Source organism: Salvelinus sp. IW2-2015, unplaced genomic scaffold (assembly GCF_002910315.2).
Source record: "Salvelinus sp. IW2-2015 unplaced genomic scaffold, ASM291031v2 Un_scaffold3600, whole genome shotgun sequence".
NCBI classification, from domain to species: domain Eukaryota; kingdom Metazoa; phylum Chordata; class Actinopteri; order Salmoniformes; family Salmonidae; genus Salvelinus; species Salvelinus sp. IW2-2015.
Genome location: NW_019944878.1, coordinates 59,489 through 85,867, shown reverse-complemented (window position 1 = coordinate 85,867; position 26,379 = coordinate 59,489). Strand labels below are relative to the sequence as shown.

Genomic DNA, 26,379 nt, shown 5'->3' with positions numbered 1-26,379 from the left:
AGCGAGAGTGTGGAAGAAGAGAGGTAGAGAGAGGAAAGGGAAGGAAAGAGAGAGAGAGAGAGTGGTGAGGAGGTAGAGAGAGGAAAGGAAGGAAAAGAGAGAGAGAGTGTGAGAAGAGAGGTAGAGAGAGGAAGGGAAGGAGAGAGAGAGAGTGTGGAGAGAGAGAGGAAAAGGAGAAGAGAGACGAAGAGAGAGAGTGAGAAGAGAGGAGAAGAGAAGGAACAGAGAGGAGAGAGGGAGAGAGAAGGAAGAGAGAAGGAACAGAGAGAGAGAGTGAGAAGATAGGAAGAGAAGGAACAGAGAGAGAGAAGAGAGGTAGAGAGAGGAAAGGGAAGGAACAGAGAGAGAGAGAGTGTGAGAGAGAGAGGAAAGAGAAGGAACAGAGAGAGAGAGTGAGAAAGAGAGGGAAAGAGAAGGAACAGAGAGAGAGAGTGAGAAGATAGGTAGAGAGAGGAAAGGGAAGGAACAGAGAGGTAGAGAGAGTGAGAAGAGGTAGGAGAGAAGGGAAAGGAAACAGAGAGGTAGAGAGAGTGAGGAAGAGAGGTAGAGAGGGAAAGGGAAGGAACAGAGAGGTAGAGAGAGTGAGAAGAGAGGTAGAGAGAGGAAAGGGAAGGAAAGAGAGGTAGAGAGAGTGGAGAAGAGAGGTAGAGAGAGGAAAGGGAAGGAACAGAGAGAGAGAGAGTGAGAAGAGGTAGGAGAGGAAAGGGAAGGAACAGAGAGAGAGAGTGTGAGAAGAGAGGTAGAGAGAGGAAAGGGAAGGAACAGAAAGGTAGAGGGGAGGGAGTGAGAAGAGAGGTAGAGAGAGGTGGAAGGAAGGGAACCGAAGCGGTGAAGGGACACGAGGAGGTAGAAGGAGTGAGAGGAGGGTAGCAGGTAGAGAGAGAAGGGAAGGGAGACAGGAGAGGATCAGAGCACCGGAGTCGTGGAGGGAAAAGAAAGACGCGCTAAAGGAGTGAGATGGCAAGGCATATAGGGGGAGAGGAACAAAGAGGGTGATGAGGGGAAGAGGTGGAGAAGTAGACCGGTACAAGAGAGAGGATATAGGGAGGGCGGAACAGCACCCGACGGGTATTGAGGGGAGTTGCTCCGGTTGGGGGAAGAGGGGTAATGCGGTGAGGACGCGAGGGAATGGAAATCGGCCCGACGGTAAGGGGGGAATCAGCCATGGGCGCCGAGAGAGGGTGTGCGACAGAAGCGGTTAGGAGGGGTATCGACCGAGAGGTAGAAGGGCGGAAAAGGCACAAACGCGTAGGAGAGGAGGAGTGGGTGAGCAAGCAGGGATGGTAGGGGCGCAGAGGCACAAGCGGAGAGGATAAGGAGATGGAGCGAGGGGTAGAAGGAGTAGGGTACTGAGCAGGAGGATGGGGATACGGAAAGAGCACGAGGATGTGTCGGAGAGAACAGCGGGGGGAGGCTATTTGAGGGGGTAGACGGGATGGAGGTGACAGGAGAGATGAGAGGGAGAGAGCAGAGGTGGGTGAGAAGACGATGGCCGTAGATCGGAGCAGCCGCACTACCGTGCGGAAGGTCAAACGGTAGAGATTGAGATGAGTGTGGAGAAGAGATGTAGGAATGAGTTAGGAGAAGGGTAAGGAACAGAGACGTCAGACGAGAGCGTGAAGACGCGAATAGGAGAAGGAACAGGTAGAGTAGAGTAGAGTGCAACAAAGACGCAGGTAAGAGAGCAAGTTTGTAAACGGGGATTAGGTACACAGCAAGACGAGAGAAGTTGAGAAGCGGTAGATGAGAGAATTAAGGTGCGTTCTGACCGTGAAGAAGGGGTTCTTGGAGATCAGTCTTAGGTTGTCCTGTTGACTTCTTCGGCCTGGTCCATTCTTCTCGTGCCAGCCATACCTCTGACGTCCCATTAGCTTTCTGTTCTGGGAGCACTAGTGGTCAGATGAAGATCCTTAAGGGGGAACCTTGTTCAGGCTGGTGTGTTGTTCAGGCCTGTGGTAGTTACCGGTGTTTTAGGTGTTTTGCTACGGTTGGTGGGTGCCATTGGTTAGTGATCTCCTGTTTAGTTGTTCGTTCGTGTGTATGGTGAATGTACCCTGGTGTTGTGTGGTTGTGTGTGTGATGTGTGTGTGTGTGGGTGTGTCGTGTCTCATCCTCGTTGTCTGGTCTATGATCGTTTTGCTAGTGCCGGACAAGGGTGTCCTCCTGCCATTGGTGAAAGAGAGGGACTGGAGCATGCCAGCGGACCTGGTACAGTGGGTTTCAGAGGCTCGGCGGTTGGGAGGTGGATGGGAGCGGCGACTACTGGTCTACCCTGCCACACACAGTTAGATGGACACCACCACTATCACACATGTCGATGGACCACACACATGTTATGATCTGGACACACAGACAAGTCTTAAGATTGACACTACACACACACAGTTATGATGACGAGCATTTCAACGATCGTCGATGTACTATCATTACACACCCCACAGATGATGGATCATTCACATCCACACACAGCTAGATGGACACACACACACATCACAGTCTGAGATGGACACTCCCACAGGCTGACATCGAGCTAGATGTGAGCACACACTATTTTTTTTTTTCACACATCAGCCGCCTTAGATGCGACAACACATTCACACACAGCTAGATGGACCACTTACATCACTTGCGTCACAGCTAGATGGACAAGTTTTGTTGGGTTCACAGCTATGACGGACACACACAACAGGCTATTGAGCCAGGACACCACCCACAACACACACACTACAGCTAGATGGACACACTAGTTGGATAACCCACCCAGTTAGATGACCACACACACACACACAGACGATAAGGCCAGCAGGTCTCAGGTCAATCAAGAACGGATCAGAGTTTACATAACTACACCACACAGCTAGATGGACTTTTATCACCACACACATCAGTTAGAGGCCTAACACCACACACCGCACGGACACTTCACGGCTGCAGCTTCTCTCAAAGGTCAAGACGGACAGTAGTTTTACACAACAACACAGTTGACGGAGCACGGTTGACACAACAACACAGTTAGTGGAAGAGTTTAACCATCACAACACAGTTACGAACGGTACAGAGTTACCCACAACATCATCAGTCTAGAACGTGACGAGGGAGTGTTCACCATCAGACAACACAATGTTAACCGATCCGCGAGCAGACCGTGCGGCCAGTTTTACACCAACATACCACCGAGTCTACGCACGGGACCAGAGTTACATCGAGACCATCACGAGGTTAGACTCACGGAGGCGATTGTAGTGTAGCATCAGCTAACACAGCTTAGACCCAGGACGAGAGTTTTCCACAGGAGCATACATGTTAGTTCACGGGCACGGACGAGTTTTACATACCACATGCGATTACAGTGGAGGAACGTTGACAGATTGCTTACACGGAGACAAAAACAGTTTAGACCCTGGACTCGACGCTCTTACACGAATAAAATCACAGTTATGACCGGGTGTACAATGAGGTTTAACACAAACAATCACAGTTGTAGCCACGGACACAGAAGTTCACAATGGAAAGGCATGGCCTACACAGTTAGGCGGACAGAAGTTTACACAACAACACTGTAGAAGGACAGAGGTTTCACAACAACACCAGTTAGATGGACTAGAGTTCTACACACAACAACACAGTTCATTGGACCGACAGCCAGTTCTTACACAACAACACAGGTTTAGTATGGACACGAGTTCTACCCAACTAATAACGACAATTGTTAGATGGACAGGCACCGTTGAGCATCACAACACACTTAGACGGACGAGAGTTACACAACAACACAGTTAGACGGACAGAGTTTACACAACAACACAGTTAGATGCTAGGAACAGAGTTTACATAACAACACAGTTCTAGTTACGGACAGAGTTTTACGATCTAACAACACAGTTAGGGATGGCACAGAGTTTACACAACAACACAGTTTGCAGACGGACAGAGTTTACACAACAACACAGTTTTAAAGCCGGACAGAAGTTTACACAACACACAGCAGTTAGACGGACAGAGTTTACACAACAACACAGTTAGACGGACCAGAGTTTAACACACAACACAGTTAGACGGACAGAGTTTAACACAACAACACAGTTCCTACGACGGACAGAGTTTACACAACAACACAGTTAGACGACAGAGTTTACACAACAACACAGTAGATGGGACAGAGTTTACACACACAACACAGAGTAGCGGACAGAGTTTACACAAAACACAGTTAGAGGTGGTACAAGAGTTTGCCGTTACACAATCAACACTTCTCACAGTTAGACGGACAGAGTTTATCACAACAACATCAGGGACTACGCTGAGGCTTCCTTCTTGCCGAATGAAATGCACGACCCAGTGTGGTGGCCAGTGTGGTGGCCAGTGTGGTGGTCAGTGTTTGTGTGTTACCTCTGCATGCTGGGCCATGGTGCTAGCCTCCACAGCGTAGACCTTCCTGGCTCCGGCCTGCGCCGCAAAGAACGACAGAATACCTGAACCACAGCCCACATCTAACACCACCTAGAGAGAGTGGGAGGGAGGAAGAGGGGGAGAGAGAGATCACAGATCATTGGATTGGCAGCACACATAAAATCAGTCACCGCGTGTCTGTGCCCTGTGTGTCTGTGCCCCGTGTGTGTCTGTGCCCCGTGTGTGTCTGTGAMCCGTGTGTCTGTGACCCGTGTGTCTGTGACCCGTGTGTCTGTGACCCGTGTGTCTGTGACCCGTGTGTCTGTGACCCGTGTGTCTGTGCCCGTGTGTGGTACCTTGTCCTTAAAGTCAGCATGGTTCTGAAGGATGGCACGTTGGTAGGTTCCGGTCCGAACGTAGTCCTGCATCATGTTCTGCTGCTGAGAGAGATAGCCATAGAACTAGAGGGAGACGAGGGTCAAAAGGGAGAAGGCAAAGGTCATTCAGAGGCCAATCAGTCAAAATTCAGCAGTTATCTCCAATGTCTTTTAGACTTGATAACGCTGTGTGTGTGTGTGTGTGTGTGTGTGTGCGCGCAGTGATAAAATAAATAATAGGTGGGTAAACTGATGGCCGGTCACAGTGGAAAAAGTAACGCTTCCTTTTCTTTCAATGCATTTTTTCGGCAAAAGATGTGTAAACTGTTGGGCCTAAAAAAAGGTGTGTAAACTGTGTTAACTTGCGTTACCCCTCCACTACACCACCGTGTGAGAGTTGGATTAGATGGAACTGCAGGAAATGCCTTGGACTCACAGTAGTCCAGCGCAGGTGTGTGTGTGTGTGTGTGTGCGTGTGTGTGTGTGTGTGTGTGTGTGTGTGTGTGTGTGTGTGCCCACCTGAAAGTATTGCACAGCAGAGGACTCTTCCGTCCGGTCACTGAAGACGGAGTGTTCTGCATTGTGGCCCCGGCAACTCTTCAGAATGTTATAGAAGGAAGTAAACTCTACACACACACACACACCACAGTTAGAAACAGACTGAACATCACCACCGACGAGGCAATCACTGCACAACGTTTGTAAACATCCACACAGCCTACCTGCAGGTGTGGAGAACTGTAGCAGGACACTGTTGCAGCCCAGTGTGATGATGAATGACTGTTTCCCCACACGGCTGCATTCCGTTTCCCTGGACAACGAACACTTGAAGACTGAGGTCTCTCGCCTGTTGACAAACCATCAGACAGGTCAGATAAAGCCACACACACACAATATTTACAAAGTCGAATTAAACCAACTTTTCAAAGCACTGGAGGGAGTTAAAAGGCACTATCAGTGCTCACCTGAAGCATCGCAGAAGCAGGTAAACAGGTGCAAGAGCTTGGCAAGCACAAGCATGCTTCTATTCTCATCTTGTGCACATGGCAGGTGAGAGACATTTTAGCACACTAGTACTTTGAAAAGTTGATTTAATTACACTTTTTTTATTGTCTCATTCCTACATGTAATGGACCAACCGCACGGGTAAAGTAAGTTAAAATATATTTTTATTCAACATTCTGGCTTGCAGAGGTCAGAGAGTTAACTTTCCTGATCACAACGATTAAATTATGCCCAACATCAAATTCAATGAAATTCAACGGTCGGTTTCCAGGCTAACTGACGGGCTAACGTTACTCTACAATGAAGATTTGTAGCTACAGACAAAGCCACCAAGATGTATAGGCATAGCCAGCCTCAAACTTAGCATGCTAGTTACCTAGCTATCTCATAACGTTAATAAGATGCTATTTTATATGTAGTGTATCAATATCTGGTAATAACACCCAGTTTATACAACAGTAACATTAGTTCACTTTGAAAAACACATTTTGGGTAAACTTGTGCTATCCCAACGCACCGGCCCATCACAGTGAAATGCTACCTGGCTAACTAGCTAGATGCTAAAGTTAGTTAGCCGCTGCTCACTGAATCCTATTCATTCTTCATAGCATCGTGAAGGGTTCTCGGGCTACCACAAGGCAGGAAGCGCTAGCTAACTAGCGGATAATCAATACGCCGGGAGCTGGTTATAGCAGCTACTTACTATTGGAGAGATTTAGGAGAGCCGTGTCTGGGTGCTTTGACCTCCAACCTCAGGGGCTGTTGCTCGGAGTGCGCTGGATCTCTCCGTTCACGTCCCCGATGGACCGCAACCGCACACAGGGAAACACCGATACCGCCATCTTTGCTACTTGACTTTGCTTCGTCGGCTCAGACTTGACGATCAAGCAAACTGTTGCTATACTGCCACCCACAGTCCTCGGGGCACAAGAAGCTGCATCTTGTGAAATACCAAGGCTATCTGACTTTTTTCTCAAACCTGGTGGATAGAGTGTAGTCCAATAATGTGTGTGTATATATATATCCATTAAAAAGTTTGGGGTCACTTAGAAATGTTTTTTGAAAGAAAAGCTATTTTTTTGCCCATTAAAATAACATTAATTGATCAGAAATACATGTTAGACATTGTTAAATGTTGTAAATGACAAATGCAGCTGGAAACAGCAGATTTTTATGGAATATCTACATAGGTATACAGAGGCCTATTATCAGCAACCATCACTCCTGTGTTCCAATTGGCGCTTTTGTGTAGCTAATCCAAGTTATAATTTTAAAAGGCTAATTGACATTAGAAAACCCTTTTGCAATTATGTTAGCACAGCTGAAAACGGTTGTTGTAACTAAAGAAGCAATAAAACTGGCCTTCTTTAGACTAGTTGAGTATCTGGAGCAATAGCATTTGTGGGTTCGATTACAGGCTCAAAATGTCCAGAAACAAAGAACTTCTCCTGAAACTCGTAAGTCTATTCTTGTTCTGAAAAATGAAGGCTATTCCATTTGAGAAATTCCAAGAAACTGAAGATCTCGTACAACGCTGTGTACTACTCCCTTCACAGAACAGCGCAAACTTGGTCTAACCAGAATAGAAAGAGTGGGAGCCCCGGTGCACAACTGAGCATGAGGACAAGTACATTAGACGGTCTAGTTTGAGAAACAGATCCTCACAAGTCCTCAACTGGCAGCTTCATTAAATAGCACCCGCCAAACACCAGTCTCTCAACAGTGAGAGAGTGACTCCTGAATGCTGGCCTCTGCCAAGAACTGACGTTTGTTTTGATGCTTTGTTGCACATTGGAAGAATGCCTTTCAAAAATGTTTAGCATCAACAATCTATCCAGAGAACCACCCACACACATAAAGTAGTCACACACACCACAGTGGTAAATGTGATTTACTAGGTTGGAAACACAGTTACAAAGTTAAGGCACAGAGGATCGACAGTACATCAGGTATCAAATTAAAACTCCTCATTCAAGGCAGGTAGCTAGGCTAGACAGTTCCACGATATAATATAAACTTATATAGGCTGATGGAATCATAAAAAAATGGCAATCATGGTGATGTGGTTAATCAGTAATCTGATACAAGCTGAAGCACCAGCTGTGGCATATGGAAATGAGTGTTGTTGTCTTAGTTAAATACGTTCCCATTTGCTACAGTGTTATCGTGACTAATATAGTCTAGTGGAACAACGTGTACAGTGTTATCGGTGACTGAATGTAGGCTAGTGGAACAACGTGCTATAGTGTTATCTGACTGAATGTAGCTAGTGAACAACGTGCTACAGTGTTATCGGTGACTGAATGTAGGCCAGTGGAACAACGTGCTATGTGTTATCGGTGACTGAATGTAGGCTAGTGAAACAACGTGCTATATGTGATCGGTGACTGAATGTAGGCCAGTGAAAAACGTGCTACAGTGTTATCGTGACTGAACGTAGACTAGGAACAACGTGCTATAGTTATCGTGACTGAATGTAGGCTAGTGGAACAACTGCTATAGTGTTATCGGTACTGAACGTAGACCAGTGGAACAACGTGCTATAGTGTTATCGTGACTGAATGTAGACTAGTGAACAACGTGCTAAGTGTTATCGTGACTGAATGTAGACAGTGAACAACGTTCTACAGTGTTACGGTGACTGAATGTAGACTGTGGAACAACGTGCTATAGTGTTATCGGGACTGAATGTAGACTAGTGGAACAACGTGCTATAGTGTTATCGGTGACTGAATGTAGGCTAGTGAACAACGTTGCTATAGGTGACTGAATGTAGGCTAGTGGAACAACGTGCTACCAGTGTTATCGGTGACTGAATGTAGACTAGTGAACAACGTGCTATAGTGTATGGTACTGAATGTAGGCCAGTGGAACAACGTGCTATAGTGTTATCGGTGACTGAATGTAGGCCAGTGAAAACGTGCTACAGTGTATCGGTGACTGAATGTAGGCCAGTGAACAACGTGCTATAGTGTTATCTGACTGAATGTAGACTAGTGAACAACGTGCTATAGGTGACTGAATGTAGCTAGTGGAACAACGTGCTATAGTGTTATCGGTGACTGAATGTAGGCTAGTGGAACAACGTGCTACAGTGTTATCGGTGACTGAATGTAGGCCAGTGGAAAACGTGCTACAGTTTATCGGACTGAATGTAGTAGTGAAAACGTGCTACAGTGTTATCGGTGACTGAATGTAGGCTAGTGGAAAACGTGCTACAGTGTTATCGGTGACTGAATGTAGGCTAGTGGAAAAACGTGCTACAGTATCGTGACTGAATGTAGGCTAGTGAAAAACGTGCTACAGTTTATCGGTGACTGAAGTAGCAGTGGAAAAACGCTTACAGCTTATCGGTGACTGAATGTAGCCAGTGGAAAAACGTGCTACAGTGTTATCGTGACTGGAATGTAGGCTTAGTGAAAAAAATGCTACAGTGTTATCTGACGAAATTAGGCTATGAAAAACGTGCTATAGTGTTATCGGTGACTGAATGTAGACTAGTGGAACAACGTGCTACAGTGTTATCGGTGACTAAATGTAGGCCAGTGGAACAACGTGCTACAGTGTTATCGGTGACTGAATGTAGGCTAGTGGAACAACGTGAGAAGGACATGAGAATTTCCAGGGAGAAAGGCCAGGACAGGAGTGTCTTCCTAAAAAAGGTACAGGAGGGCACAACAATGTAACATTTAAGATCACATCAATATCATCATGACCGAATGAACGAACCCTTCGATAAAAAGGCTGATTATTTCATAAAACCTTAAATAAAATAGGTAGAGGAAAGTTTAAAAGAAACATGTACCTGCCAGTCTCTTGTATAGAGWACAACTGGGGAATATGTGGTTAGTGTTCTGCATGAATTCTATATTCTAATTCTATGGTTCTGTATCCCTGGGTTGAGAATGTCAACCTGTACCGTGTGGTAGTTTGTACCAGGAAGTATACTGCATGTGGAACACGAGCAATAGAAGGTGACAAGACAGCATGTAGGCAAATAGGCTAAGAACTGTAGGCTAAATATCAATACATACCCTGGTTAAAACAGTCAACTGTTGGTCACTTCCTTATTGTGCTGTACATGTCGTCGGACACATAAATAACACCCTATTCTCTATATACTGCACTATAGGGCTCTGGTCAAAAGTAGTGCACTATATAGGGAATAGGGTGCTATTTGGGAGACACAAAGAGAGACAACCTCAAAAGGCACATTCACTGGCTGCCTGTCAGAGGCTGATATCATACTGATGGAAAGTACAGTGCATAGATACAATGTAGGGTTTCAGAACTACAGTAACTTTCCAGATTTTCCTGAAATTCCAGTAGAAGATTCCTGCATGTTCTGCTTATTCCCTCCTGATTCCAGGAATCTTCCAACAGGAATTTCTGGAAAACTGGGGAATTTTCAGGAAGTTACAACCCTAATACAATGTCATCATCATCATCATAACAAATAGGATATCACATCAACATCCTGAACATACATGTATAATGGCACTACTAGGCTTTATCTTAATACATGGACTGTCTAGCCTGGTCCCAGATCTGTTTCTTGTTTCCTGCGGTCTTGACAACATCTATATGGTCATTGTCGTGCCTTGGCATGCCAGATCTGGGATCAGGCTAGAGGTTAACATTGGGAATAGCTGCAGCACACAAACAGACCAGCAGTAGAGAGAGAAGAGGAAGGGTCCCTCATAGGACATACAGCAACAACTCCTCCTCCATACACTGACTGCTGCTGCAGAGAGAGACAGACAGAGGGGGGGGGGAGAGAAGAGAGACAGACACAGAGAGAGGGAGAGCACAGAGAGAGACAGACAGAGGGTGGGGGGAAAGAGACACACACACAGAGAGAGGGAGAGACACACAGAGAGGGAGAGACACAAGAGACAAAGAGACAAAGAGAGAGAGGGGGGGGGGCACAGAGAGGTATGGTAAATAAACAAACACTATCAACCACACACATAATTATTCTAATTAGAGGATCTGACATATTGCCAATTCACCAGCATCTATCCCATCCTAAAACCCAGACAGGAGAGGAGATTGGAACAGGGGAGAGAGAGTGGAGAAGAGGAGACTGGAACAGGGGAGAGAGAGTGGAGAAGAGGAGACTTGGAACAGGGGGAGAGAGTGGAGAAGAGAGACTGGAACAGGGGAGAGAGAGTGGAGAGAGGAGACTGGAACAGGGGAGAGAGAGTGGAGAAGAGGAGACTGGAACAGGGGAGAGAGAGTGGAGAAGAGGAGACTGGAACAGGGGAGAGAGAGTGGAGAAGAGGAGACTGGAAACAGGGAAGAGAGCGTGGAGAAGAGGAGACTGGAACAAGGGGAGAGAGCGTGGAGAAGAGGAGACTGGAACAGGGGAGCGAGCGTGGAGAAGAGGAGACTGGAACAGGGGAGCGAGCGTGGAGAAGAGGAGACTGGAACAGGGGAGCGAGGTGGAGAAGAGGAGACTGGAACAGGGGAGCGAGAGTGGAGAAGAGGAGACTGGAACAGGGGAGCGAGAGTGGAGAAGAGGAGACTGGACAGGGAGGCGAGAGTGGAGAAGAGGAGACTGGACAGGGGAGCGAGAGTGGAGAAGAGGAGACTGGAACAGGGGAGCGAGAGTGGAGAAGAGGAGACTGGAACAGGGGAGCGAGGTGGAGAAGAGGAGACTGGAAAGGGGGGAGAGTGGAGAAGAGGAGACTGGAACAGGGGAGAGAGAGTGGAGAAGAGGAGACTGGAACAGGGGAGAGAGTGGAGAAGAGGAGACTGGAACAGGGGAGAGAGTGGAGAAGAGGAGACTGGAACAGGGGAGAGAGTGGAGAAGAGGAGACTGGAACAGGGGAGAGAGAGGAGAAGAGGAGACTGGAACAGGGGAGAGAGGGAGAAGAGGAGACTGGAACAGGGAGAGAGAGTGAGAAGAGGAGACTGGAACAGGGAGAAGAGAGTGGAGAAGAGGAGACTGGAACAGGGGAGAGAGTAGAGAAGGGAGAGAGTGGAGAGGAGACTGGAACAGGGGAGAGAGTGGAGAAGAGGAGACTGGAACAGGGGAGAGAGAGTGGAGAAGAGGAGACTGGAAACAGGGGAGAGAGTGGAGAAGAGAAGGGAGGGAAAGAGGAGACGAAGGTGTACATCCGTAGAACAGGCTGCAGGACACTGGAGAGAGAAGGAGAAGAGGAGAGTGGATAAAGGTGTCCTAGACTACCTCAGAACAGACTGCAGGACTCTGGAGAGAGAAGAGGAGGGAGAGGGGATAAAGGTTGTTCTAGACTACCTCAGAACAGACTGCAGGACTCTGGAGAGAGAAGGAGAAGAGGGGGAGAGTGGATAAAGGTGTCCTAGACTACCTCAGAACAGACTGCAGGACTCTGGAGAGAGAAGGAGAAGAGGGGAGAGTGGATAAAGGTGTCCTAGACTACCTCAGAACAGACTGCAGGACTCTGGAGAGAGAAGGAGAAGAGGGGGAGAGTGGATAAAGGTGTTCTAGGCTACCTCAGAACAGGCTGCAGGATTAGGGGGGTGAGAAAGAAGAAGAGGAGGAAGAGGAGGACAGGATATTGTGTACTAGGTTACCTCGGACCAGGCTGCAAAGGACTCTGGAGAGAGAAGGAGAAGAGGGGGAGAGTGGATAAAGGTGTTCTAGGCTACCTCAGAACAGGCTGCAGGAATTAGGGGGGTGAGAAAAAGAGAAGAGGAGGAAGAGGAGGACAGGAGATTGTGTACTAGGTTACCTCAGACCAAGCTGCAGGACTTTAATTTGGGGGTGGGGGCATATATTTTGTCCTGTTACACAAGTGTGTAATGTAAATGTGTTTTCTGCATATCCCAACTCCCCTGTGGGGTCACGACCAGGGTCACCATTGTATAGCGCCCCTGGAGTCATTCGGGTTAAGTGCCTTGCTCAAGGGTACAGCGACAGATTTTTCATTTTGTCAGCTCGGTGTCCGAAACCAGCGACCTTTTGGTTACTGGTCCAGTGCTCTAACCTCGAGGCGACCTGTCGAGAAGAGGAGGAAGAGGAGGAGAGTGGACGAAGGTGTTCTAGACTACCTCAGAACAGGCTGCAGGACTTGGGGGTCTGAAGGGGTTGTCACTGGAGGGTACCCCATCAGGAGAGGGTCCTGGTGAGCATTCTGCAGACAGTAGTTCTTCAGCTCCACTGCAGCCTGAGACACCTGGGGGTTCATTACAATAATTATTCATTACAGAATACAAGAAGATATACGAATGGGACTGATGCATTAGGGGCGGCTTCCCAGACACAGATTAAACCTAGTCTGAACTAGACAGTGATCTCAATGGAGAATGTCTATTAAAAGCTGTAGTTAGTCCAGGACCAGGCTTAATCTGTGTCCGGGAAACTGCCCCTAGATACCAGGGCCTCTCCAACCCGTTCCTGGAGAGATACCCTCCTGTATTTTCACCTCAACCATGTTCCTGGAGAGATACCCTCCTGTATTTTCAACTCCAACCCCGTTTCTGGAGAGATACCCTCCTGTATTTTCACTCCAACCATGTTCCTGAGAGATACCCTCCTGTATTTTCACTCCAACCATGTTCCTGGAGAGATACCCTCCTGTATTTTCACTCCAACCCCGTTCCTGGAGAGATACCCTCCTGTAGGTTTTCGCTCCAACACTAATCTAGCGCACCTGATTCTAATAATTAGCTGGTTGATGCGTTGAACAGGTTGGTTACACCTGGGGTTGGAGTGAAAACATACAGGAGCTATATACACTATGGGCCGGTTTTCCCGGACAATATCAAGCCTAGTTCTCTGGATCAAAATGAGCTTTAAATAGAGAAATCTCATGGACATGCTTTTAGTCAAGGCCTAAATTTAATCTGGGAACCGGGCCTGTATGCTACTAACACATGACAGGTGTAGACACACCAGGACTAGGTTTAACCTGGAACCCGGGCCTGTATGCTACTAACACATGACAGGTGTAGACACACCAGGACTAGGTTTAACCTGGGAACCCGGGCCTGTATGCTACTAACACATGACAGGTGTCGACACACCCAGACACTAGGTTTAACCTGGGAACCGGGCCTGTATGCTACTAACACATGACAGGTGTAGACACACCAGGACTAGGTTTAACCTGGAACCCGGGCCTGTATGCTACTAACACATGACAGGTGTCGACACACCAGGACTAGGTTTAATCTGGGAACCCGGGCCTGTATGCTACTAACACATGACAGGTGTCGACACACCAGGACTAGGTTTAACCTGGGAACCCGGGCCTGAATGCTACTAACACATGACAGGTGTGAGACACACCAGGACTAGTTTAACCTGGGAACCCGGGCCTGTATGCTACTAACACTGAACAGGTGTAGACACACCAGGACTAGGTTTAACTGGGAACCCGGGCCTGTATGCTACTAACACATGACAGGTGTGACACACCAGGACTAGGTTTAACCTGGGAACCCGGCCTGAATGCTACTAACACATGACAGGTGTCGACACACCAGACTAGGTTTAACCTGGAACCCGGGCCTGTATGCTACTAACACATGACAGGTGTAGACACACCAGGACTAGGTTTAACTGGGAACCCGGGCCTGTATGCTACTAACACATGACAGGTGTGACACACCAGGACTAGGTTTAACCTGGGAACCCGGGCCTGAATGCTACTAACACATGACAGGTGTGACACACCAGGACTAGGTTTAACCTGGGAACCCGGGCCTGTATGCTACTAACACATGACAGGTGTCGACACACCAGGACTAGGTTAATCTGGGAACCCGGGCCTGTATGCTACTAACACATGACAGGTGTAGACACACCAGGACTAGGTTTAACCTGGGAACCGGGCCTGTATGCTACAACACATGACAGGTGTCGACACCCAGGACTAGGTTTAATCTGGGAACCCGGGCCTGTATGCTAACACATGACAGGTGTAGACACACCAGGACTAGGTTTAATCTGGGAACCCGGGCTGTATGCTACTAACACATGACAGGTGTAGACACACCAGGACTAGGTTTAACCTGGGAACCCGGGCCTGATGCTACTACACATGACAGGTGTAGACACACCAGGACTAGGTTTAACTGGGAACCCGGGCCTGTATGCTACCTAACACATGACAGGTGTAGACACACCAGGACTAGGTTTAACCTGGGAACCCGGGCCTGTATGCTACTAACACATGACAGGTGTGACACACCAGGACTAGGTTTAACCTGGGAACCCGGGCCTGAATGCTACTAAACACATGACAGGTGTAGACACACCAGGACTAGGTTTAACCTGGGAACCCGGGCCTGTATGCTACTACACATGACAGGTGTAGACACACACAGGCTAGTTTAATCTGGGAACCCGGGCCTGTATGCATGACAGGTGTAGACACACCAGGACTAGGTTTAACCTGGGAACCCGGGCCTGTATGCTACTAACACATGACAGGTGTCGACACAGTGGAGAGCTGACAGAGGAAACAAGGGCTCCGTACTGCATATTGACTGGCTGCATCACTGCTCGGTATGGCAATAGCACCGCCCTGGATCGCATGGCGTATCCCTGTCCCCTTATCCCTATACATCTCTACCTCCATCCCTCCAGTGTCCCTGTCCCCTTATCCCTATACATATCTACCTCCATCCCTCCAGTATCCCTGTCTCCTTACCCCTATACATCTCTACCTCCATCCCTCCAGTGTCCCTGTCTCCTTGCCCCTATACATATCTACCTCCATCCCTCCAGTATCCCTGCACATGTAAATATGGTATTGGAACTGACTCAAAATATTTCCTGTATATAGAATGCCGACCTACATACTGTACTTTATCCTGTACTTGATATTTCTTATTTCACGTGTTTTTTTTTCTAGTAATACATTGTTATTGATTATTGCATTGTCGGGTTTTGAGTTGACCAAAATGGCATTTCACTGTTCTTGTGCATGTGACATTAAAACTTGTACCGCACTGGTGTTACTACACAGCCTCATTTCCATAGTAACAGATTAACACAGAAGTTTTGAATACATTTTCTAGTGACTAAACAACAGTTAGGCTACAGCTGGATTTCCAATGCAAAGAAGAGAGTACTTCATGCCCTGTACAGGAAGTAGCCTACCCCATTCATAGATTCTAACTACTTTACATTTACATTTTACATTTAAGTCATTTAGCAGACGCTCTTATCCAGAGCGACTTACAAATTGGTGCATTCACCTTATGATATCCAGTGGAACAACCACTTTAGTGCTTATTGACGATAAGTGTCTGCTGACCAGGGGATCTTTGTTAGGAGCCCTGATGCTTTGCTATAAACATGAAAACACATCGCTTGTGGTACCGTTTTGGAAACATAAGGAACGCATCACTACAGTCCCTGGTTCGATTCCAGGCTGTATCACATTTGGCTGTCATCGTGAGTCCCATAGGGCGGCACACAATTGGCCCAGCGTCGTCCGGGTTTGGCCGGGGTAGGCTGGCATTGTAAATAAGAACTTGTTCTTAACTGACTTGCCTAGTTAAATAAAGGTTAAATAAATAAATTAAATCTATAATTTCAGCGAGAAATACATAAAAAAAAAAAAAACATGTAAATGATTACACACCATAAGAGTTACGGTTAGTGTTCCTACATGGCCATGTTACAGCGCTTGTTTGCGGAAGACATAGCTAATTAGCACAGGTGGCGGCCTATCTAGCTGCTCCAAACACCTGTGCGTAACGCGCGCCACATTTTGTAACAATGCGAAGGGCTCCACATTGACATGATTGGTTGACGGTGGGGGTGGAGTTGGGGGGATTGGTTTGAACTCCTGGAAAGAGATCCGGGAGGTAATGGGGATAGATGTGGTAAAGAGGTAATTGGAATGCAGACAGTGGGGGATAGGATGCTGGATTGGTGCACAGCCAACAAATCTGAAATAAAGTGGATATTTGTCAAATCCGTCATGATTGATGWWTTKTAAGAGYGGTTACTAAAATCTGATTTAGATATATTTGRCTGTTTTCACTGCATAACATTTAGAAGTTGTTCCTTTTCAGGTTTAGAAGAAGTGACTGCTAAATGCTAACTACCATTCATATAAACTGGTAGCATAACTAGCTTACAGAAATCATTGGTGGTAGTCAGTCGTTAAACTAATGCAGTTGATTGGTGACGTAAACAAGTATTGGGGTTGACATCCATACAAAAATTAGTCAGATTTAACCTCAACATAGTGTGAAATGCACATAGCCAAGGGGAGTGGTCCTGGGCGTGCTGCAGCACCCCTGGTAAATCAGTTATAAAGGTCATTCATATTTCCCCCCCATCAAATCAAATTAGTGCACTAGGCCTTTTAGTCTACTCGTGAAAGGGCTGAGCAAAATACTGGTCAGCAGTGCGGGGAGAAATGCCGCCCCCTATGGCTACAATAAGATACACACGTCATTAATCATCGATTTCCCGAAACGGTTTTCGCAACATATGCTGATATGCCCCTTATCTTTAATGTCAGCTAGAAATAATATTTCAAATAAAAAATATACACTTACTGTAGACACAGCCCCTCCCCACCCACCCAACCAGCGTCTATGGCTACAGTAACTGTATATTTATTAATATATTTAAAATATTCTGAGACAAGAAAAGGGGCATATTGGTATAGGTTCCGAAAGTGATGATTAATAACGTTAAAGCACAGCTTCAGAATTGTAGTTTACATACATAGAGCCAAATGTAATGGCTGAAAACCATTCATGCGGAAAAGGGTTTTTGGGAGCTAGGAGTAGCCTAGCTACACTAGGCAGAGGCAGTAATATGACAAGTTTACTTAGAGAAAGAAAAAAATGGCTTCGGAATATTACTAACCCGTGGGAATGTCAGTGAACTGACTCATCCAAGATAGGCCTACACTATGACCCGACTTTCAATCTAGTTCACTAGGCCACCGATGCAGGACCATGGTCCTAGGACTGTCTCGATAGCAGGCACAAGTTGATGGAATTATGAATTACTTTCCCATTTGATCGCCTTTATTCTTTTTGGCTATGTCAACAATACTAGCCTACTGACAGGAGGCGACGATGTAGACCAGCCTACTGTTCAATAGACATTTGTAACATGACAACATTGATACAAGGTAGCAACATGTACGACTGTATTATACCTAACATAACAACTTCATAAAGCAACCTTTGYATCATTGTAACGTCGTGTTTGTTACTTTGTTTCACGTCACTAGCCTAGCCTACTCCAAGCCGCTACGCTGTTCCAGCGACAGGAGTGTCGTTAACAGCTCTTCCGTGTTTGTTTGGTGTTAGTGTTGCTGCTACTATCCCTTTTACCTTGATCCTACGGACACTGGCCTCCAACCGCAGCTGTTTCACTACTCTCTGAGCGACGACCAAGTTGCTGCTGGCGTTGTTGTTTGACATGTCGAGGGTCAGAAGTGCGAAAGTAGGTTATCCTACTAGGGCGACTGTGAGTGAAAGTGTCAAGAGTTTGTGAAGCAGTCAGTCTGTCGTTCTCTCCCCGCCCACCCGACACAACGTTTCCTCAACAACAACATTCTAATTGGTTGTCSGTCAATCGATCACTAAGTACGTTCACATTCACACTAACTATTTGATATTAAACTGATTATGGATGAAGGCCGAGTATGGCAATAGTCATGTAAACACCTTGTTCTTCTTATCTTAATCGGCGCAAGGTCATGATCGAAGTAAGCATACGTTGATTAACACACCTGGGTTTCTGAGCAATTCAAAAACATKATTAGGACACGTAAACAGCAGAATCGGSGTGGTCTGCGGTGCATTTCATCTGCTGATGKGCCAGCAGCCGGTAGCGCGAAGCTTCGCTCTTTTGCGCGAATGAGAGGAGTTCGGTAAAAACGGAAAGTATGCATCTTATAAACAATTTTCACAGACAAACTTTGTCTTTATATGTCCTAAATCAGAATCAAATAGTCTTCGCAAAGATAACATGGTCACCGTGGTAGAACGTTGATTTTGATTGGCGATTTTCTGCATTTATCAAATGGCAAAGCAGTATCCTGATTTCAGATGTGGCCATATAAACTGGCTTATTAGGGAAATCGTTACATGTTTTGCAAGAATAAACGTTTTAAAACGAACTATTATATTAATCTGACTATCCACAATAATCGTATTATTGTGTGCATGTAACCTCTTTGTAGTTTACGCAGTCTCCAATATGGTGTAATTGCAGAACGCAATTCAGGGCGTTTCTTGATGTGATCGTTTCTTGACAGTAGGAAACGCCCATTGGTGCTTGTCTTTGGTCAATTCCGATGATAATGAGACTGACCGTTTCTCGACACTAAATTATTTGTTTATATAGCAGGTTAGGATAACTGACGTGGCGGGTTAGGCTTCACTACAGTGAGTAGGTTCGATTAATCTCGCCCGTTTTACACCAGCTGAAAGTTGATCGCATTCGATTTGGAACCTGGCTTCCTTCCCTGGCCTGTGGCGAAGTCGGGTGAAAACAGATATGACTTAATTTAGCACGTGGATAGATGAGTACTATTCTGTGTGTTCCAATGCAAAAGTGATTTATCTTTATTTTATTTGGTACATGGGGAATTTTACTGCAAAAGTATTTTATGTGCACCACGTCATCACGCACAGCCTTTTATCTGCAACAAGTCAATTTGATGAAAACACCTGTCTGTTGGGAAAACATATTGTTTATATGCGGATTTGAGAATATTCGAATGAAAATCTGTCATCAATTGGATGGAAACGTAGCTATCGCCAGTCTTCAACAGCTGTTGTCCCCAATGCGAAAGAAACGGCCACGGACCAATGACGAGCATCAATGGGTGTAATTTAACTCAAGAAATGCTTTTATCAGAAAACGCCTGTAATTGCCCGTCTCAGTGGCAGATTTACCATTAGGCATAACAGTCAACCGAGACGGAAGCGGAAGCTAGACACCCCACTCACTTTTTTTTTCTGGTTCAATTAAAGTCAATGAACTATAGTAGACCAAACCAAGCTGCTATTCCATTGGTGTCTATGGCAGTCACCCAGTCTGGAACTGACAATGTTTTTCAATGATAAAAGGCCTGAGTAAGCTATCTTCATTTATCCACCATCTTTATTTAAAAATATGTATTTAAAATATATATATAATTATGGAAACAAAATAAAACAGGCCCTACATAATTTGCCTTAATGTTCATGCTTGAGGCTTTTACTGGGCTGGGTCTCAAATTCTGAGAATTGATGTGGGCTGGGAGGGTTTCGGACTCTGTATCAAGAAGAAAAAGACTGCATGCGTACCTTTGACTACTGCTGTCTCTCAGCTGTAGCCACTGGCAGAGCAAGGGCTCCAATGTTCGATGGGCCTGGGATAGAGAAATGTGTGGCCATGATTTTAAAATGATTGAAATGTTTCAAATTGCGATACGCATAGGCTAGAGTGCATTCAGAAGAATGATGTTCCACCAGACCAGGACAGGCAGCGTATCTCACAATTAGAGTTATGTGCTTCTCCTGATTCTATCTGTTAATACCAATATACAGTATATCCCAGTAACAATATGACTGTCCTGCTAATGTGCATCACTATACCTGGTAACCTATTGAAAGGAGACCAGTAACGATATGACTGTCCTACTAATGTGCATCACTATATCTGGTAACCTATGGAAAGGAGACCAGTAACAATATGACTGTCCTGCTAATGTGCATCACTATACCTGGTAACCTATCGAAAGGAGACCCATAGGCCGAACTGATCCAAATATTTCTCTCAGACAGGCTTGTTAGTTTGTAATACATTTTTTGAGCGATTTTATTCTGAGAGAATATCTATTTATGTATTTGCTTAATTAGTCAAGGCACAGACCTTATTTTCACCATTTATCCCCCCAAAAACATTAATTTCCCCATAGGCTTTGGCCAACGAGCCATGGCAGAGTTGCGCTGCTTTCACATGCTAGTCGTAACTAGAAAAAAAAAAACTCACATTTCCGACTTGCTAACTGGTAGTAGTTATATACGTGCAGTGTCCAACGAATCAGCAAGTTGGACATTTCTGAGCTTCCTAGTTCCGACTAGCATTGGTGCCTACAAAAATACACAATTTCTAWTGCTCTCTATAGACATGGGCCTCCAAATGACTAAGTCTGCCCCATCTACTGCAGCGTAGCCTCCCCCCCAGGTAACCATGATTAACATTCATGATTTGCCAAGAAAACCCAAATTCCTGTACATGTTTCTTATGTTCCGTTCAGAGACGGTCATTAGAAACTAGGCTAGAGGCTAAGAAACCAACACAGAGTTATAAAACACCTGTGGGATGTACGTCAAGGTATTCTTTGTAAAATCCTATGCTAAGCTTTGTAGTCTACACTTTCATCTATTTTGTATTGTAGACGTGATTTGTGCAATTAAAAAAACACACACGGCCTAGACAAGGGGCGTGTTCAGCAGGACACAACGTTCTGGAACCTTCAGATAGAAATAATGTTATGTAGAACAAACATGTCTCTATGACATGTAAAACAATGAATCATGTCGGCTCTATTCCTGGCATTTCTATCTGGAGACTGAACGTGGCCCATGCAATGACTGTGCAGCAGCACTGATGCTTTTTTCTTTAATGCATAAAACAATTGCATTACAGTATGATGTGGTACAGATAGTCACCTATCTAACTTCCATCCAAGGTAGCTTACGGTATCTTTGGCAGTAACCATTGTGTCCCCTACCRTGACATTAAAGCCAAGGGATCTGCTCCGTTTGATACAAGAGAATACGGTCTTAACCCAGTGGTGGAAAAAGTACCCWCTTGTCATACTTGAGTAAAAGTAAAGATAACTTAATAGAAAATGACTCTAGTAAAAGTGAAAGTCACCCAGTAAAATACTACTTGAGAAAAAGTCTAGAAGTATTTGGTTAATAAAATTCTACTTAAGTATCTAAAGTAAATGTAATTGCTAAAATATACTTAGTATCAAAAGTTAAAGTATACATATTTACAAGAAGTGGTGCAGAAGATGGGCGGCCACAGGAATAGGTGCTGCCGCAGGTGTAACCTCATTTGTAGAAGTRGTCTGTAAAAAGTAATTTAAAGGCTTATACATTTCAAAAGCATGGAGAAAGCAATAAAGCTGTCAAACATCATTTACAGAAGAAAATGTAGCCGCATGCATCACTCACTACAGAATGTAATCAACGTGTAGGTCAAGAAGACCTTTTAATGATGCATGTAGCTCTATTTTCTAAATAATATTTTCAATATSTATTACATTCAACAAGCARTGTTGTTTCCTCCTCCCTGGTCCGTCCTAACTCTGGAGGGAAAGCCATTTCTGGAGACAGCATTCATGAAGCAATCCATGACAGTACTGCTGCGACTGTTGCTGGAAGCACGGAGAAACAACGAGACGGCTGTACTCATCAATGCCACCACGTATGACTATCCTCCACCTAAATCAGAAAACACAGCACTGGTTGATACAAAAGCTGAACACATGAAATATACAAACGTCACCATCCTCCTTTACCACTTAGATGCTGCATCAGCTTCCTGCAGTACATAACAAAGCAGCAGACCAAATATTAAATTAACATCCAAAGTGTGGAACAATGTTAATGAACAGTCTACCGCGGATCACAACTATAAGTACTCCCGTTAGCCCTTAAAGGCTACAACAAGGGTTTGTTCCAGACTATTTCCTGCAGCGGAAGATGTGTGATTACAATCTCTACTTCCGTTGGATAAAATAACCACGTTTATCTTGATGAGGCAAGAGGACAGACTCTCCTGTTGTTCACACTTAGGCACAAATACTTTTTGCTCCAATTGTTTTTACCTATGTCCTCAATATGAGCATGTTTGTTCATTTCATGATGCAGATATTCTATCAATCACGGAAGTAGCAGAAATGCAATAAAACAATTATCACCCACATCAGTGACATGTGGTATCAAGGGCCATCGGTGACATGTGGTATCAAGGGCCATCGGTGACATGTGGTATCAAGGGCCATCGGTGACATGTGGTATCAAGGGCCATCGGTGACATGTGGTATCAARGGCCATCAGTGACATGTGGTATCAAGGGCCATCAGTGACATGTGGTATCAAGGGCCATCAGTGACATGTGGTATCAAGGGCCATCAGTGACATGTGGTATCAAGGGCCATAGCTAAACTGCTAGTTGTTGATGAACAATTTCAGATGTTACAATGTACAACTTCTCACCAGTGATTTAGATAATTGTGAGATAAAGATACATCTGCCTTATCAGTTTGTGGTTTCCATCAAGGTGCCATAACGAGTTTGGTCCGTTAATACACATCACTTGCCGTACGGTTTTGGAAGCATAAGAACCTTATTTTTCATGTCAACGGAAAAATATATAATAATTAACTCCAGAGACAATTCACCATTTAAACAGAACAGGGGTGACGTTAGTCTCCTTTAGTCCATTATTGGGCTAGGAGCGAGGACTCGTTGGAAGAAGCCCTTCTTCTACCTCGTTTTACACTTCAAGTCATTTACTTCTTGTTAGAGATGTATTTACACTTAAATGGCCCTAAATGCCGATCGGCGCAGCGGTCTAAGGCACTGCATCTCAGTGCTAGAGGCATCACTACAGACCCTGGTTTGATTCCAGGCTTGTATCACAACCGGCCGTGATTGGGAGTCTCATAGGGCGGCGCACAATTGTCCCAGGTCGTCCGGGTTTGGCCGGAGTAGGCTGTCATTGTAAACAAGAATTTGTTCTTAACTGACTTGCCTAGTTAAATAGAAAAATAAATAAAAAATAAATTAAACGTGTGTGTGTGTGTGAATATCTATGAATTGAAATAATAAAAATGTATGTGAATTTTTTCAAATAAAAACTTGTTGTAACAACTGCAGCTGGCCCCTGTATAGCCGACATGAAGAAATAAGTAAATAAGTAGTCTACAGTTTGAAGTCAAATTTTGTGTCTGTTTATTGAAGTGACGGGAAACTCGCATGGTGTCCATTTGACACGGCTAGTCTATTTATTAGCCTACATTAACCCCTGCTGGAGTAAACTGTTTACTGCAGAGCAAATAGACAATCATTAGACAATGAGCATCATCATACAGAGTTATTTATTGACATTATCAAAGCACACACACACAGCAACTCAGGTTTGGTTGGAACTTGAATTTAAAATTGATAAAATTTAGATTTTGTGTCATTGGCCTACACACAATACATCAATGTCAAACTGGAATTAAATGTTGTTTCTTTAAATTGTACAAATGAATTGTTTTGAGTCAATAAGTAATCAACACCTTTGTTATGGCAATCCTAAAACAGTTTAACAAATCAGTTTATAAATTGCATGGACTCACACTGTGTGAAATAATGTTTAACATGATTTTTTAATGACTTCCTCACCTCTGTACCTCACACATACAGAATCTGTAGGTCCCCCAGTCAACGCAGTGATTTACAACACAGATTCAAAAAGCCCAGGGAGGAAGAGGAAGATGGCACTATTGGTAGATGGGTAAACAAAAAAAAAAGCAGACATTGAATATCCCTTTGAGCCTGGTGAAGTTATTAATTACACTTTGTATCAAAACACCCAGTCACTACAAAAGATACAGGCGTCCTTCCTAACTCAGTTGCCGGAGAGTAAGGAAACTGCTCAGAGATTTCACCATGAGGCCAATGGTGACTTTAAAACAGTTACAGAGTTGAATGGCTGTGATAGAGAGAAAACTGAGAATGGACCAAACAACATTATAGCTACTCCACAATACTAATCTATACTGAGTATTACAAACAATCCACCGTCTCAATCCACCACATCCCCGAGTGTCGCAGAGCTAGAGTGGGTTTTGGAACCTTGAAACGTACGTCTGTAGCGTCCAACCGTTTTGCTACCACTCATTGAAAGGGGAGACTCTCACGAAACACGATGGTCGTCATTTTGCTCTATGACCCCACAAGTCGGTCTGGACTCGTCTGAAGGTAAACCAGTTAACGGAAAAAAATGAATGAAGAAATGGAGGTAGTTTTGTACCTATCCAAAAAAATGGGGTTAAATACATGTTAAAAACCCCCCCCCCACATACCAACATATTTACCCCCCAATGGCTTAGACTCTTAGGAATGAACCTGTCTACTCCCCTTCACCTACACTGATTTGAAGTGGATTTAACAAGTGACATCAATAAGGGATCATAGCTTTCACTTGGATTCACCTGGTCATCATATATGCATAGTCACTTTAACAATATCTACATGTACATACTACCTCAATCAGCCTGACTAACCGGTGTCTGTATGTAGCCTCGCTACTTTTATAGCCTCGCTACTGTATATAGCCTGTCTTTTTACTGTTGTTTTATTTCTTTACTTAGCTATTATTCACCTAATTCCTTTTTTGCACTATTGGTTACTAATGTAAGTAAGCATTTCACTGATGTATTCGGCGCATGTGACAAATAAACTTTGATTTGATTTTACCTGGTCAGTCTGTCTTGGAAAGAGCAGGTGTTCTTAATGTTTTGTATACTCAGTGTAAGTGACAGAGTGAAAAGAAGGAAGCCTGTATAGAATAAAAATATACATTCCTGAGGCACTGAAGTATAATTCCCAAAAATGTTAACAAAGAAATTAACTTTATGTCCTGAATACAAAGCTTTATCTTTTGGGGAAATCCAACACATCTCTGAGTACCACTCTTCATATTTTCAAGCATGGCTGTATGCTTGTCATTGGCAGGAATTAAGGAGTTTTTTTAAGGATAAAAATAAACAGAATACAGCTATAAGCACAGGCAAAACCCTAGAGGAAACCTGGTTCAATCTGCTTTCCAACAGACACTGGGTGACAAATTCACCTTTCAGCAGGACAACAACCTAAAACACAAGGCCAAATCTACACCGAAGTTACTTACCAAGACCACATTGAATGTTCCTGAGGGGCTTAGTTACAGTTTTGTCTTAAATTGGCTTGAAAATGGTTGTCGAGAAATGAACCAACTTGACAGAGCTGGAAGACTTTTAAAAATAATAATATGCAAATATTGTACAATCCAAGTGTGCAAAGCTCTTAGAGAATTACCCAGAAAGGCTCACAGCTGTAATCGCTGCAAGGGATCTAACGTGTTGTTTAGGTTGGTTGAATACTTACGCGTGATTCGGTTTCAGCTTTCCCTTTTCAACATTTTGATAGTTACGCTTTATTCTAAATAGATTAAATTAATTGTTATCATCAATATACACACAATCCATAATGAAAGTGAAAATAATCTTTTAGACATTTTTGGGCAAATGTTTAAAAATGACAACTGAATACTTATTTACAAATAGACCCTGCTCGTCGGGAGAATATAATTACTTTTAAAAGATGAAGAGATTCCAACAATGAGAAACATATAAAAGGGACAATTTTTATTTTTATATATTTATATATTTTTAATCCTTTTCTCCCCTTTCGTGGGTATCCAATCGCTAGTAATTACTATCTTGTCTCATCGCTACAAACTCCGCGTTCGGGCTCGGGGAGAGAGGGTCGAAGCCTGCGTCCTCCGAAGCACAACCAACAAGCGCTGCTTCTTTAACAAGCGGCTCAACCGGAAGCAGCCGCACCAATTTTGTCGAGGAACACCGTGCACCTG

At 44.7% G+C, this 26,379-nt stretch overlaps 1 protein-coding gene, 1 long non-coding RNA gene and 1 pseudogene across 3 annotated transcripts; 1 reads left to right on the top strand and 2 right to left on the bottom strand.

Annotated features, from left to right (window-relative positions):
* LOC112076157 (histone-arginine methyltransferase CARM1-like) overlaps positions 1-7,001 on the bottom strand; it is a 13,984-nt pseudogene extending 6,983 nt beyond the window's left edge.
* Positions 7,002-7,966: 965 nt separating this feature from the next.
* Positions 7,967-9,059, top strand: LOC139025937 (uncharacterized). The gene is made up of 4 exons (XR_011477625.1): positions 7,967-8,018; positions 8,445-8,570; positions 8,822-8,892; positions 8,930-9,059. It is a non-coding gene; the product is annotated as an uncharacterized lncRNA (long non-coding RNA).
* Positions 9,060-9,253: 194 nt separating this feature from the next.
* On the bottom strand, positions 9,254-18,279 carry LOC112076154 (guanine nucleotide-binding protein G(I)/G(S)/G(O) subunit gamma-5). 2 transcript variants are annotated; one of them, XM_024143029.2, is made up of 3 exons: positions 18,075-18,279; positions 12,810-12,934; positions 9,254-10,512 (listed from the first exon to the last, which is right to left on the bottom strand). In XM_024143029.2, exons 1-3 carry the CDS (start codon positions 18,162-18,164, stop codon positions 10,470-10,472), a joined length of 258 nt encoding a protein of 85 aa, XP_023998797.1. In that variant the 5' UTR covers positions 18,165-18,279; the 3' UTR covers positions 9,254-10,469. The 2 variants fall into 2 exon arrangements, with proteins under 2 accessions (XP_023998797.1, XP_023998796.1); XM_024143028.2 differs by having other exon boundaries at positions 9,254-10,515; positions 18,075-18,277.
* Between the last annotated feature and the right edge of the window lie 8,100 nt (positions 18,280-26,379).